The sequence below is a fragment of the Chionomys nivalis genome, chromosome 13 (assembly GCF_950005125.1).
Source record: "Chionomys nivalis chromosome 13, mChiNiv1.1, whole genome shotgun sequence".
Taxonomy (NCBI): domain Eukaryota; kingdom Metazoa; phylum Chordata; class Mammalia; order Rodentia; family Cricetidae; genus Chionomys; species Chionomys nivalis.
This window is the reverse complement of record NC_080098.1, coordinates 52,456,262-52,471,577: the sequence shown is the minus strand read 5'-3', so window position 1 is coordinate 52,471,577 and position 15,316 is coordinate 52,456,262. Positions and strand designations below refer to the sequence as shown.

The 15,316-nt window shown below is 49.0% G+C and overlaps 1 protein-coding gene across 1 annotated transcript; it reads right to left on the bottom strand.

The window, feature by feature from the left end:
* Positions 1–10,640: 10,640 nt before the first annotated feature.
* On the bottom strand, positions 10,641–14,839 carry Ppp1r3g (protein phosphatase 1 regulatory subunit 3G). Its single transcript, XM_057787584.1, has one exon. The coding sequence runs from the start codon at positions 14,140–14,142 to the stop codon at positions 13,096–13,098; it is 1,047 nt and encodes a 348-aa protein (XP_057643567.1). The 5' UTR covers positions 14,143–14,839; the 3' UTR covers positions 10,641–13,095.
* Between the last annotated feature and the right edge of the window lie 477 nt (positions 14,840–15,316).

The following is a 15,316-nucleotide window of genomic DNA, read 5'->3' as shown; positions in this document are numbered from 1 at the left end:
ACGAAGAAAGCATTTAAATGGGGCTTGCTTACAGTTTCAGAGGTTTTGTCCATGGTTACCATGGTGGGGAGCATAGTGGCACATGGACAGGCATAGTGCTGGAGAGTAATTAAGATTTCTCCATCTGGATCTGCAGGCAACAGAAGAAGAGACAGAAACTGGTACTGGCGCAGGCATTTGAAACCTCAAAGCCCACTCCCAGTGACACACTTCCTCCAACAAGGCCACACCTACTCCTCTCTAGTAGTGCCACTCACGACCAGGGACTCAAATAGATGAGCCTCTGGGGCCATTCTTACTCAAACCACCACAGGTTTCATACCTGTGTGTCATACTTTGTTCTCATCCATCCAGCTCTGTAATTCTTGGTCTCGGAATTAAGTCTTGCACACCTGTAAGTAGTAAAGTTCATTGGAAGTCTTGAATCTCATAGCACTGGGTCCACTCCTAGGAGCGGAGGTGTTCAGAAAGCAGGGCATGCAGCCTTGGTGAGCGAACGTGATATGAGAAGTGTGTTCTCACCTTTCAGCTGATCCGCTGTGGAGCAGTGTCATCCGGCCCTGGTGGAGATGGCACTTGCTGTTTACACCGAACATCGATAAAATGGTCACTCACCATCTAACAGCAATGCTGTGGGCAGTGCTCTCGATTTATGTAGCTTTCGTCCCCCTGAAAGTGTCACGTTGCAAGCAGAATGGCAGCTCCGTGGGAGACTGTAGCGAGCTGCATGAAGCCACACCTGATGGCAATGTAGAGAGCTGCGTGGAGTCGCACCTGATGGTGCTGGCTCCCGCCCTCCGCGATCCCGAAAGCGAGTGCTCTCTGTGATAATCAACTCCTATGGCTAAAGCCTGACTTATGCTATTATCATGCAATGACTGTCAGCTGCTTGCATATGCGTGAACCTATGGGCAGTGCCCACCTGGCAATCTGAGGTTGGCGGCCCAGGCCTACTTAAGGGCTGGGAGAGGTGGGCCCAGGAGAGAGAGGAAGAGAGAAGGAGGGAGAGAGAAGGGAAAAGATTGCTGTGAATAAAGTCCTGGAATAAACTGCAGTGAGAAGAGCTCTGGTGGTCGCGTCATCCTTGCTGGACAAGGGGGGCCGCGACAGTTGGTGGCCCGTACGGGGAACATCCAAACCTCCCTCCGTGGAGCCCAGAACTTGCTGCAGTCAGGGGGTGCACCGATATCCTCAGGTAAGAGGACCGCGAAAAGCGGGTTTTCTACTCTCACCGGTAGAAATAGGGAGAGCAGGATAAAAGTAGAGCCGCGACAAGAAGCGGACAGGTTAAAAGTGAAAAAGTACAAATCTAACATTTGTTCAAAATGGGCGCTTCATTTTCACATCCAATTTTTTTAGCTATTAAAGGTGTCAAAACAGTTTGGAGGCTAGTGTGGCGTTGTTTGAAAGATCAAAGGTACAATGAAGCAATAGAGAATAGCCAGGCTGCCTTAGAGATTCAACAGGAGGAGAAATCTGAGAGAGCAGCCTCTAAAAAGGTTATGTTTGATGCTGGGTCAGGTAAAGGAACGAGGAAAAAGGACCCAGGAAAAGGAAAAACAGGTTTACATACTAATCTGTCAGAACTGGAGGAGTCGGATATTTCCACTCATTCAGAGTCTGATGAGGAAGAGGAAGAGGAGGGCTTTTATGTAGTCCCTCTAGAATCTATCCGTAAGATCAAGAGGAAAGAAAGGGAGGAACAGAAGAAAAAACAACTTGAAAGTACAAGAAGGAGTGTAACTCCTTCAGCCCCCCCTCAGTATCCTGAGGTCATGGGAGCAGAAGGAGGGACTTCTTTCAGTCCTGGAGTATGGAAGGAAGTCAGAGCAGAAATGATAACCCAGAAAGGAGATAGAATGATGACTGCTTTCCCAGTGTTTCAAGATCAGCAAGGCAACAGATATCATGAGCCCTTAGATTTCAAAGTTATTAAAACGTTGGCAGAGTCTGTCCGGACCTATGGCGTTTCAGCCTCCTTTACGGTGGCTCAGGTGGAGGCTTTGCATAGGTATGCTATGACTCCAGCTGATTGGATGAATCTTGCAAAGGCTTGCTTATCCCCTGGTCAATATTTGGATTGGAAAGCTTCTTTAATTGAATTTGCCAATGGCCAAGCTGCGATAAATTTGGCAGCTGGAGGAGCTCAAGCAGAATGGGATACGGATATGCTACTCGGACAAGGTAGATTTGCCAATCAGCAAAATGGATATCCACCTCAGGTGTATGAGCAAATTAACAATCTTGCTGCTCGAGCCTGGAAGTCTTTACCCAATAGAGGGGAAGTAAGAGGTAATTTGACAAAGATTATCCAAGGACCTACAGAGCCTTTTTCTGATTTTGTGGCTAGACTGGTAGAAGCGGCAGGAAAGATATTTGGTGATCCTGACACGGCTATGCCATTAGTCAAGCAGTTAGCATATGAACAATGTACTAAAGAATGCAGGGCAGCTATCACTCCTTATAAGAACAGAGGGTTGGAATATTGGATGAGAGCATGTAGAGAGCTAGGAGGTCCGTTAACCAATTCTGGGCTAGCTGCTGCTGTACTCCGGCTAAGTAAAAACGGGAACAATACGGGAACTTGCTTTCGTTGTGGCAAGGCAGGCCATATAAGGCGTAACTGCCCTCAGGGAAGAAGCACTCAGCAGGGACATGCCCAGGAAGCTGGAAATGGTCAATGCCCAATTCCAGGACTATGCCCCAGATGTAGAAAAGGAAGGCATTGGGCAATTGGGTGTAGGTCAGTAAAAGATATTAATGGACAACCCTTAGTAAATGTTACTGTGCCAAAAAACGGACAGCGGGGCCCCCAGCCTCAGGGCCCCCAAATATATGGGGCAATGGAAGATCAGAGCAGAGAAGGGAGTCTCGAGCAGTGGCCAACCTTCAGACATCCCAAGGACCGCGGAGAGCTACTACAGGTTCAGCAGGATTGGACCTCCGTGCCACTACCAGACTTGTATTGACACCTCAAATGGGGGTCCAAACTGTAGATTCTGACTTTCAGGGCCCCCTTCAGCCTGGCACAGTGGGTCTATTGATAGGGAGATCATCTACCACCTTAAGAGGCTTACGAGTTCACCCAGGGATAATTGATCCAGACTATACAGGCATTGTTAAAATCATGGTTGAGTCGCCTAAAGGCATTACCGCAATATCTCCAGGTGATAGGATAGCTCAAATTGTTATTTTGCCTAGTCTACATGATAAACATCCAGCTAAAAACATTGAAAGAGGAGATAAAGGATTTGGTTCATCAGGTACAGATTTAACATTTTTATCCTTGGATTTGGACCAAAGGCCTATTTTACAATTAACTGTTAATGGAGTCAAGATCACAGGCCTTTTGGATACAGGAGCAGATAAAAGTATCATAGCTAGTAAAGATTGGCCACGAGGATGGCCTATACAGACCTCATCACACACCTTACAAGGATTAGGATATGCAGGTGCTCCTAATGTTAGTGCAAATTTGTTAAATTGGCAAGATACAGAGGGTCATTCCGGAGTAATTCAACCTTACGTTCTTGAACTTCCAGTATCATTATGGGGAAGAGATCTCATGAAATCTATGGGATTTAAATTAAGTAACGAATATTCAGAAAAAGCTCAAACCATTATGAAAAATATGGGCTGCCATCTGAATTTTGGACAAGAACAGAAAGATCCGATAATAGCAGAACTAAGAAAACCCAGACAAGGGATGGGTTTTTCTTAGGGGCCGCTGGGGAAGGAATTCCCATTACTTTGAAAACAGAGGAGTCAGTGTGGGTTCCTCAGTGGCCTCTTTCCTCTGAGAAGCTCATAGCTGTCAATGATTTAATAATGGAACAGTTAACTCTAGGCCATATTAAACCATCCATTTCCCCCTGGAACACACCTATCTTTGTAATCAGGAAAAAATCGGGAAAGTGGCGCCTATTACATGATTTGCGAGCTGTTAACAATCAAATGCAAGTCATGGGACCAGTGCAACACGGGTTGCCATTACTATCCTCTTTGCCTGCCTCCTGGCTTATTATGATACTTCAAAAACAAAAAGGGGGAATAGGCCATGAGCAAACCCCTAAGACTAGCCATTCAGTCTGCTGCAGACAGGCATTCGTGTCCGTCCAGTCCTTCAAAAGGAATGGTGACCTGGAAGGATGCTTTAACAGGGGTCTGGCATGGACCCGATCCCGTGCTGGCATGGGCACGAGGAGCTGTTTGTGTTTTTCCACAGGATCATTTGGACCGTATTTGGGTGCCAGAACGCCTGGTGAGGAAGGTGCAAGTGCAGACAGAGGCAGAAAAGGATCCTGTGCCTGTTCCTCACCCGCTCAACGAAGAAAGTGATGGCGGAGCTGAAGTGGGGGATTCTGTCAGCCTTTCCCAAGCTGATGCCAGTTCGCCATGACCTGGATTATCATAGCCATGAATCATCTGAAGGAGTGGGTGGGAATAGGAGCCCTAGGAGGCTTAATGGTGCTTGCCTTCCTGGTATGCCTGTGGTGCGTCTGTCACATAAGGGTTTCACAGCAATGCAATGCAGTTATGGTCATTCAGGCCTTCACAGTCATTGAAGCAGGACAGTCTCCCCAAGTTTGGCTAGAGATGTAAGCGAGCACAGGATGCGAGGCTTGCGCACTGCACTTGAGGTAAGCATACATCAGCCTCAAGAAGAGCAAGTCTGATTGCATGTGGGTTGGTGTCAAACTCCCACCTCTGTAAAAAGACACCGGACAGGTGTAGTGTTCTCTGGGTGGATGACACCTGGACAGACACTAGCACATGTTCCATTTTTAACAGAGATCAGACCTCTACTCTTGCCTGTAGCTTTACAAAACAAAAAGGGGGAACTGTAGCGAGCTGCATGAAGCCACACCTGATGGCAATGTAGAGAGCTGCGTGGAGTCGCACCTGATGGTGCTGGCTCCCGCCCTCCGCGATCCCGAAAGCGAGTGCTCTCTGTGATAATCAACTCCTATGGCTAAAGCCTGACTTATGCTATTATCATGCAATGACTGTCAGCTGCTTGCATATGCGTGAACCTATGGGCAGTGCCCACCTGGCAATCTGAGGTTGGCGGCCCAGGCCTACTTAAGGGCTGGGAGAGGTGGGCCCAGGAGAGAGAGGAAGAGAGAAGGAGGGAGAGAGAAGGGAAAAGATTGCTGTGAATAAAGTCCTGGAATAAACTGCAGTGAGAAGAGCTCTGGTGGTCGCGTCATCCTTGCTGGACAAGGGGGGCCGCGACAGGAGACTCCCCACAGGATCGCTTCCACAGACAGTCATGGAATAAACTGGCTTGTGCTGCAAACCGTTCACAGCTGGCTGCTTTTGTGTTAATTAAACCTCCTAAATGGGTTTGGACATGCCCACGGCTTGATAATACAGAACTAATTCTTGTAACTTAGATCAAATTAACTCCATATTTGGGGATCTGCACAGAAAACAGGAGAATTGAGATAGAAAAGCCCACAAACAGGAGTCGGCTGAGCAGAGCCTCACGTTGGGTGTCCCACAATACACAGGACTTCAACTTGATTCTCGGGCTTCAAAAAAAGTAGCATTTAACTGATGTTTATGTAATGCAGCCATCTGCCTTCCTGGTAGCCCCAACTGTAGAGCTTGGGTCAGGCAATGTGATGGAGAAGTTGTACCACTTGCCCAGGCCATCTCAACTTTCCCAGAGTATGACTTCTCTCAAGGTGCCAGGGGTCTCTCAGTGTCAGCAGCTGCAGATGAAAAATGCCACCAAAAGTTTACCTCTCCAGAGGCAAAAACCACTTGCAAAGCAGCCATTTCCTAGACCTGCAGGTGGCATTGGGTGGGCCTATCTGGTTCTTTAACTCTGGTTCTAGAGGAACGATATGTAGATAGGTGTGAAGCTATGTTGTTCTGATGGCCCTTGTGGTCTAGAAGGTGGAGCAAGAGAGTGTCCTTGGGCTGTGACATAGATTGATTTGCATACATGCTGTCCTGCAGCAGTCACTTTCAGCCCTTCCCTCCTTAGCCACATGCAACACTCAAAGCCTATTAATTCCAAGGATTGGAAACATTGCTCTTATTTTTTCCAGTGCTGCAAGTAACCCTCTGCATGCTAGGGAAGTGCTCTGTCATGGAGCTGTAGTGTTTGTATCATGCAATAAAACAGTTTGAAAGACCATAGAGACAATTTAGCTGTAGTTCTGTAGAACAGATATGCACCTGTAGGGAGAGCTGCCTACAGAGAATGTTTTCTTTTTGGTTGGTTGTTTGGGTTTGGTTTTGGTTTGTTTTTGTTTTTCTTCAAGACAGGGTTTCTCTGTGTAGCCCCAGCTGTCCTGGAACTCCCTTTGTAGACCAGGCTGGCCTCGAACTCATGGAGATCCAGCTGCCTCTGCCTCCAAATGCTAGGATTAAAGGCATATGCCACCACTGCTTGGAGAGAGATGTTTTCTATATTTAACAAAAGAGGGTAGTTTTTTTTTTCAATGGCTGTGGAAGATTGAACTACATGTCGGCCTCCTATCTCTGAGGAGCACACAGTCTGCTCTCCATTCGTCCAAGGTTTCACACCCATGGGTCTACTGACCACAGAACCAAAACACCGTATGGTTTTGTGGGGCTTTTTATTTTGATTTTGTTTTCAGGAGTGTTTTTGAGACAGAGTTTCTCTGCGTAGCTTTGGAGCCTGTCCTGAAACTTGCTCTGTAGACCAGGCTGGCCTTGAACTCATAGAGATCCACCTGCCTCTGCCTTGTGAGTGCTGGGACTAAAGGTATGTGCCACAATTGCCCAGTTGAGTATGTAAGTTCTATGCAAATACAATGCTTTTTATGTAAAAAATGACGTTATAGATTCTGCTCCCTATTGGAGCTCCTAGAATCAGTTCCCTGCAGATACCAAGGGACAGTTGTACTTCATACCAACTGCTATTGCCTTCTAGATTAAAGGACATCTTAGGTATTGGGGACAGGACACAGAGAAACAATAAATGGGACCTCCTGAAACTGAAAAGCTTCTGTAAAGCAAAGGACATGGTCAACAAGACAAAATGACAGTCTACAGAATGGGAAAAGATCACCAACCCCACATCAGACAGAGGACCGATCTCCAAAATATACAAAGAACTCAAGAAATTGGTCATCAAAAGAACAAAAAAAAAAAAAAAAAAAAATGGAGTACAGACCTAAACAGAGAACTCTCAACAGAGGAATCTAAAATGGCTGAAAGACATTTAAGGAAATGCTCAACATCCTTAGCCATCAGAGAAATGCAAATCAAAACAACTCTGAGATTCCATCTTACACCTGTAAGAATGGCCAAGATCAAAAACACTGATGACAACTTATGCTGGAAAGGTTGTGGGGTAAAGGGAACACTCCTGCATTGCTGGTGGGATTGCAAGCTGGGAACGGCAGACCCTTGGGTCTTGCTCCTCTGCCTTACTCATGAGAACTGGGTCATCTTTCGTACCTCCTTGCTCCCACTGGGATGTTTTTAGGGGAGCCGCTGACTATCATGATCAGCTACGTTGCAGGACTACCAGCTGTTGGCCACAGAGCTGAAGGTGCAAGACTACCAGACACATGCAGGTGGTGAGAACCAGCAGCGCCCCAGAGCATTTTGCCAGGTCCAAGCAGCGCCTGCCGGTTCCATAGAGCCTGGACAGTGAAGTGAAGCAGCCAGATACACCAGGACATGGTCAGCACCCCAGCTTTCTCCGATTCCCAAAAGATGAACAATGCCCCGCTGCCAGGTCAGCAGGAAGTAGTCTCGAGAACATGGTGTCCTCATCCCCGCTCACCTGCTGTCCCTTTCTAATGCCTCACCTTTTTATAATGAGCAAAAGGGAGGAATGTTAGGCATCTGTACTGGCTTGCCCTTGGGGTCCTGACAGGATGCATCCTCAGCTGCAGCCACTAGGAGCATCTCCTGTGCACATTCACTGCGTTCCCTTTTTAAAGGTGGGCCTTGCCCACCTCCCTTCTCTTTCCTTTCTTCTCTATCTGCCCTCCCCCCTTCTCTGGCTGTCTCCCTGTCTCTCTCCCACCTCTCTCTCTCTGCCTCTCTCTTCTGCTGCTCCTGTCTCCAGAGGTCAGTCTCCCCCTCCCCTCCCTCTTTCTATGTTCCCTTTCCCCTAATAAAAAGCCCCTTCGCGTGAACTCTGTCGCATAGCATCTTTCTCTCTCGTGCTGCCCTTTAAATTACAACATTCCTCAAATATATAACCCAAACGCAAAGTGTAGGACTCTACCGAGCTGGTGTCCTCCCAGCTGTAACTGTTACTGGTGCTTACATTTCCCGGGTTGCTTAGATGGAGAAAGCCAAGTCACTAAAGTGAGCTCAGCTTGTCACGTCCCTGCTCAAACCTCTATCTTCATTGACTTCAAAAAGCTACATGCCCCTGATCCTATGAATCTGGCAGACCCCCTACATCGTGGGGACTGCCCAGGCAAAGGCTGGGGCTACCAATATTTCATCAGCGTGTCTTAGCTTATTATAGCCAAAGTGCTCTCTCTGCCCTACATACCTGGACCCTGTAGCGTGTGCCAGAAAAGCACATTTGATTCAGTTCCATGACGCCACAGAAATCAGAACATAGAAGTTCCCCCCTCTTGCTTTCCCCCCATTCCTGATACAGAAGATATAAAGCAGGCACGCTAAGCCACAGGCTTCAAGGCACAAGACTCAAAAGAGACACACGGCTAAGTCAGGAAATGAAAACTCTTAGCCTGGTAAATTAGACAAAAGCTGTGTGGCAAGAGCTGAAATTCGTGAAACCCATGAAATGGTTTATGAAAATCCTACAGCTGAGGAGAGAAGGAAGGGTGGGGCAGATTGAGAGACATCGGAGTGGAAACCTTCTGCACGTGCCCACGTCCGCTCGCACGCACAAGGGTATGAGAAACTTCACAATTATGTGAGGAATTTGTGGAGGTTTGTGGGTAATTAAGGCAGTCCCACTCCCAGGTGCTCAGGGAAGGCTCCTGCTGCTCCTGGGATTCCCAGAGTGCAGTGCTCATTCCTGAGCTGGAGCCTGGCCTCCCAAGGTCTGCAAACCTTGCGCCCTCGACTGCCTGTCTTACTTCATGAGCATGGAGTTTCCTAGGGAAATATTTTGTTCAGCCTTTCTCTCACTGCTTTGAAAACTCTTTAGATGGGAAGACGCTTTCTATCCAACATTCCCTGAAGGAGAGATTTTTGCCACCAGGAAGCTTCTGGAATCTCTCTTTAATGTAGGGCAGGGTCATTGAATGACTGGGAAGACATAGTCTTTAATGACTAGAGATAGATAATAGTTTTAAAGTTGTTCCACCTTCAAGAAAAATGACCACATGCATCAAATAAAGGTGAATATTCCTGCAAAGGGGCACCAGCTTTATTTTGTGATAAGGGCATTGCTTCCTTCCTTTGGAAAGTCAACTCCTACTCCTCCCACCCCTTCCTCCATGTTCTCCTCCCTCCTCTCCTGTGCTTTTGATTTGTGGGGCTGGGGATCAAACTCAGGCCTTCCATGTGTACTAGATGAAATGGTTAACCTACATTATCCACCTGGACTAGGTTTAGAAATACCACAGGATACACATCTCTAGGGGTGTCTGTGAGCATGTCTCCAGAAAGGTTTACCTGGGGGTGGAAGACACACCATGAATGTGGGTGGCATTGTGAATGGACTGGGGTCTCACACTGAAGAAAAAAGGAGACAGTGAGGCTGGGAGATGGCACTCTGAGTAAGGTGCCTTCCATGCGGGAGCGAGGGCTCTGTGAAAGAACTGTGTGGTGGGGAGCACCTGTCACCCCAGCACTGGAGGGTGCAAGCAGGAAGATGCTGGGGACTGACTAGCCAGCCAGTCTGCCCCAGTGATGAGCTTCAGTGAGAGATCTTGTCTCAAAAAAGGCTAAAGTAGCCGGGCGATGGTGGCGCACGCCTTTAATCCCAGCACTTGGGAGGCAGAGGCAGGTGGATCTCTGTGAGTTCGAGACCAGCCTGGTCTACAGAGCTAGTTCTAGGACAGGCTCCAAAGCCACAGAGAAACCCTGTCTCGAAAAACAAACAAACAACAAAAAAAAAAGGCTAAAGTAGAGAGCAATAGAAGATGACACCCGATGTCAACCTCTGGCTTCCACACGTGCATGTACGAACACGGACACACTCGCTATAGCATACACCACACACACGTGCACAAGCAAAGGAGCCAGTAAGCCGAGACCAGCATTTGCCCTTTTTCTGCTTCCTGATTAGAGGCCCAATGTGACGTAATGTGAGCAGCGCCCCCCCCCCCCCCGAAAAGAGAAAAGTAACTGATATGGAGGCAAGTCTTCTACCACTAGACAGCATCCAGACCCTACAAACACGCTTTGAAATACTTAATGACTTTGTTAGTATTAACCTTTTCTTCAAAATAAATATGAATTTTTTTTCTCATTTAGTCCAGACTGGTCTTGAAGCTTCTGTGTGGCCAAGAATAACTTTGAACTCCTTACCCTCTTTCCTCACCTTCTTTGTACTGAGATTTCAGTAGTCAGCTATTACACACAGAGACTAAATAACAAACATAAATTCTTAAAAAAAAAAAAAAACACACAAATCACAAATTTTAATAAACAAAAATTCTAACATCAAACAAAAAGGTATTTTAACTTCATTTGTATTTATAAAATGTTTCCTGGAGATTGAAGAGATGGTTCAGCAGTTAAGATCCCTGACTTTTCTTCCATAGGATCCAGGGCTGATCTCCAACACCCACATGGTGGCTCACAACCATCTGTAACTCTGGCTCCAGGGGATCCCATGACCTCTTCTGGCTTCCAAGGGTACCAGGCACACAGGTGGAGCACAGACACACCTGCCAGCAAACCATCCGTGCTCATAATAATAAGTAAATATATTAAAGTGTTTCTTATGGGCTAAAAAATAGCACAGTGTTAGAGATACTGACCTGCTAATTTATAAACCTAATATATGAAAGCCTGGGATGCAAAATAAAATAAAATATAAATACATACATACATACATACATACCCTGGTTTCATCCCCACAACAACAAAAATTTTTGGTTTTTTTGTATTGTTTTGTGTTTGAGACAGGATCTCTCTGTGGTGACTCCCTGGGTTTTCTGGAACTCACAGAGATCCACCTGCCTCCCAAGTGCAAGGATTATAGGTGTGTAACACCACACTCAGACCATGCTTGCTATTTTAAATGGCAATCGTCACTAAAAGGTTAACTGTTTTGTGAATTATAATTCTCGGCGTGTAGCTTTAAACATAGTAAGCAGGGTTGGCATGCTGTCTAGAGAGGGCCAGAGAAGAAGTGTTTGACACTGTCATCTACTTAACTCCACTGCAGGTGCAGAAGAGCATCCACAGGGTGAGTTCATGGCTCTATCCAATAAATACCTGTGGACCACGGTGAGGTTTGAATTCCATATGATCCTTTGTTTGTTGGGGTGGTTTTGTTTTTAATCCAGATCTCATTCTGCTGGCCTCCAACAAGCTATGGTCATCCTATTCAGGCTTCCAGAGTCCTGGGATTTCAGGGATGGGTCACCATACTCAGCCTTGGTTTTTGCTTGATATAGTTTTTCTAGGTCTTCAAAGCTGGCCTCAAACTCTTGACAATCATGCTTTAGCCTCCAGATGCAAGGGGTTACTGGCATGTTCCACTATATCTGGCTTTAATATAATTTTCATGTCACAAAATAATACTTTAAAATTAAAATAAAACTTTAAGCCTGTGAAAGTCATGTATAAGGTTTCTGGTTCCATGAAAACAGACTTTGGACCATGTTTGGTCTTTGGTGATTGTGCTGACCCATCTGTAGAACTATGAAAACATCTTCCCCTTAACTTTACTCTGCTATGCCCAAACTAATTATACTAGTCACGTGCTAGAAAATAGGACACTTTGAATACGTTTTTTTAAAAGAAAATGAGTTACTCGGGAAAAGTGGGAAGAAAGGAGCTGAGCCTTCACTCAGAGTGCAATCTCACTCAGACATGGACAGGTCTCAGCGCAGGGAGCCATCTACAGTGAGTGAAGGTCCCCTCACCCGTGCCTAGGGCTCTGCTATGCCGAGTGCCCCATTTGTTTCTGAGCAGCACTTGCAAGTGTGCTTTGTTACCATCAAGTTTCCACTCATCCTTGTGCCTCTGGGAGGAGAAAGAAGCCACCTGTCCAGTCCCCGGCCTCTGTACTTGGAGTGCAGCCTGAAAGAGCTGAGCTTCTCTGAATACTAATGGCCCAGAGAGTGGCAGAGCTATTAGGAATTCTACTGTACAAAAGGGTTTGGGACGAATGTGATGGGTTCTTGCAGCTCACAGCCAAGGCCTTTGGCATTTTAATTCATCCAACATTTTACTATGGCAAGGGACAGGACACTTTTTGCGCATCTTGAAGACCCCTTTTCCCAGTGTGGGGACCTTGGACTCTTCCACGTCAGGGAGAAAACGTATCAATGCTGTTGTTTCACGCTTGTCCCCGTGTCCATGTCGTCAGCTGAGCATCCCCTGATTGCCAAGGCCTCCCCAAACCCAAGCCCTCAGAAGGTAAAACAGGAAGCACAGAGTGAAATTATGCACACGTGGCCTTTACTTTTTAAAAGCACATTTGTATCCAGTCACAGAAGAAAATAGTGTTGTGTCTGGGAAGATGTCTCCAGATCCCAGTTAAAAGGAAAGGCTGAACGGCACCCACAGAGCCTTCTGAGAATCAAGCCTGGGTGTGAAGGTTCCACGAGCGAAGTTTTTCCTTTCCCACGGGGAGTTGGGGTGCCCTGTCTTACCCTGCAGGTCTTCATCAAGCTGTAAGGATGGCATCTCACTAGAAACAAATCCCAAGGTCACAGGTCCTGGTTCAGGGTTCCAAAGCCCCTTTCTCGGAAAGAGTGTTTGCTTGGGGGACTAGGGTGTTTCTTATTCCATTACAGGCTGAGAGTTCTAGAACGCAAGTAGAAAGGTCAGTCCAAAGAGTATTGCCAGACCCACTGTGCTTGCTGGTGTGTGTATCTGTGCTGCGAGTTTATGGTTTAAATGCCAAATCTGCGCCACTCAGCCAAGGTTCCCAGAGAGCCCTTGCTGAACTTCGCATGCTGGTCAGCCTCTCTCCATGTCTCAAAGCTCCGGGACTCAGAGCGGGTCTGAGGAGCACACATAGCGCAAGGTGTAGTTGGCCCCCTCGTTGTTATCCCAGTATTCGCCCTGTTCGCAGCGATAGCAGATGGCAAAATGGATAGCGACGTCGCAAGCGTCAGCATCGTCCCCTTCTTTGGGCTGCAGACCTGGTGGCAGACCCAGCGAGAAGCAGAAACGCTCTGTGACTGGCTCCTCCTCACTATCCTCAGCCCCTGGTCCAGAGAGTCCCGAAGGTACAGGAGGCGGCTGCTCCAGGGACTCAGGATGCAGCTCAGCCGGCACGTCCAGAAAGGTGCGCCACTCGGTAAAGGTATAGCGCACCACCACTGCCCTGGGTCCGGGGCAGCTGATCACTCGACCCGAGCCGGTCACCTCCGCACCGGGCGGTTGGGAGCATTGCACGGACTCCAGACACACTCGCTGTCGCCGCAGGCGCTCCTCCACAGCACTCAGCCCCGGGAGCTGGAAGAGGGGTCGGAGCTGGGCGCAAGGAACCCACAGGGACGCGGGCACCTTTGCCGTCGCCAGAAACCCCCCGACCTGCTTCAGGTCCTCGGCGCTCAGCGGGAAGCTGCGGAGACGTGAGAGCACTGCGGGCGGCACCTGCGGGTCCTCCGCCTCACTGAAGTGCTTCACGCTGGCCAAACTCAACCCCAGGGAGTCTGCGAACTGCACGCGCTTCTTGCACTTGGCGCAGCAGTCCCCGGCCGGGAACTCGACACCCTCCCGACCTGGCTGTCCGGTCTGCTGCCGCTGCTGCAGGAGCTTGGCGGCCTGCAGGATGGGGTCGGCCGGCAAAGAGAAGGAGCGTGTACGAGGGCGGCGATATTCCTGCAGCTCCTCCTGCTCCGAGAGAGCCGCCTCTTCCTGCGGCGATAGAGACGTGTCCTGGAGTTGAGCGTCAGCAATCGGGGTCTCCGAGGTGCCACCTTCCACGCAGAGGACCTCGGAGACCGACAGCCCCTCCACGGGCGGGGGCTCTCCGGAAGGCGTAGAGCTGGGGGCCCCGGAACGTTGCAGCTGCTCCCCGGATGGCTCCATGACACCATCTAGCCCCGGGACTCGGTGCTAGAGACTCCGATGGAAACTTATCTACTCCCGCAACAGAAGGAGCGCATAGCGCCCGCTGGGCTCGCCTTCCCTGGCTCAGTCTAGACAGGTTGGAGAGCAGAGAGCAGATTCAGCCTGGGGCCTCCAGTTTTTAGCTGCGACTGCCCAAGAACGAGAGGGAGGAGGAGGATGGCCTGGGGCTAGATCCCAAGGGGAGGGCCAGGGGCGGGAGGCGCGGCCTCCAGAACACCTGAGAACCAGGTCCCGAACAGAAACTAAGATTTTCTGAAGTTCGTGGGCTGGCTGAGAGCCTTGATTCTCCCGACAGCAGAGCGGCTTCTGCCCCACCTCCGGGGCAGCTCGCAACTTTCAGAGCCTAGAGCGTGAACAAAGTTTTGCTGCCAGTGAAGTTAGTCTTCCGGAGAAGTACTGTCGCCCCGCAGTGACATCCCTGCTGCCACCAGCCTAGGGAGTTCGGGGAACAAGCACGTCATTGAAGCTAGCCCTTCTCTTTCGTCCTTTCTCCCCCAAATCTCAGACATACCCGGGTCTCATCAGTGCATTTGTCCCTCAATGCTCCCGAAAGCTGGGAGGATTGAGCTGCAGCTTCCACCTACCTATCCGGTGACCTTGCCTGTGGGCTTGCAACCGGACAGAAAGAGGACCCACAGAGAGCGGACACAGCGGCCAGTCCAGAGCAGCCGGAGGCCATTCGCGCCTGGCACTAGAGCACGTCCCCGATCCCGCCCCCCCCCCCCCCCTTGTCCCGTCCACAGATCTGGATGGGGAAGAAGAGGGCTGGCACCTCCCTCCCAGGCTGGGCGCCTTACCACGGTAGGCAACGCGTCCTCCTCCTCAGCCTGCGCATACCGATTTCCTCTTCCTCCCTCCCCGCCCCCCCGCCCCCGCCAGGATCCCAGACCAGTCTTACATAGTTCAGGTCTGGTGGGGAGTGGGGACAAAGCCCAGTCACTGGAAGATCTATAGGAGAGCATTCCACGCTACTCTGGCGGGGGAGACTTCCTAAAGTGTTGTATTGTTCTTTTGCCTTCAGGACAATTTGCCTCCATCAAACTTGACCAAAAGTCACCCCCCCCCTTCTTCCCTATATCTAATTCAGAGGGTCCCAGGTAGTGCCTGAGAGGATTTCTAACAAGAAGATGCT

What these genes read in the sequence shown, in the direction of transcription:
- Ppp1r3g (XM_057787584.1), bottom strand. Translation starts at nt 14,142, where the DNA reads ATGGAGCCATCCGGGGAGCAGCTGCAACGTTCCGGGGCCCCCAGCTCT.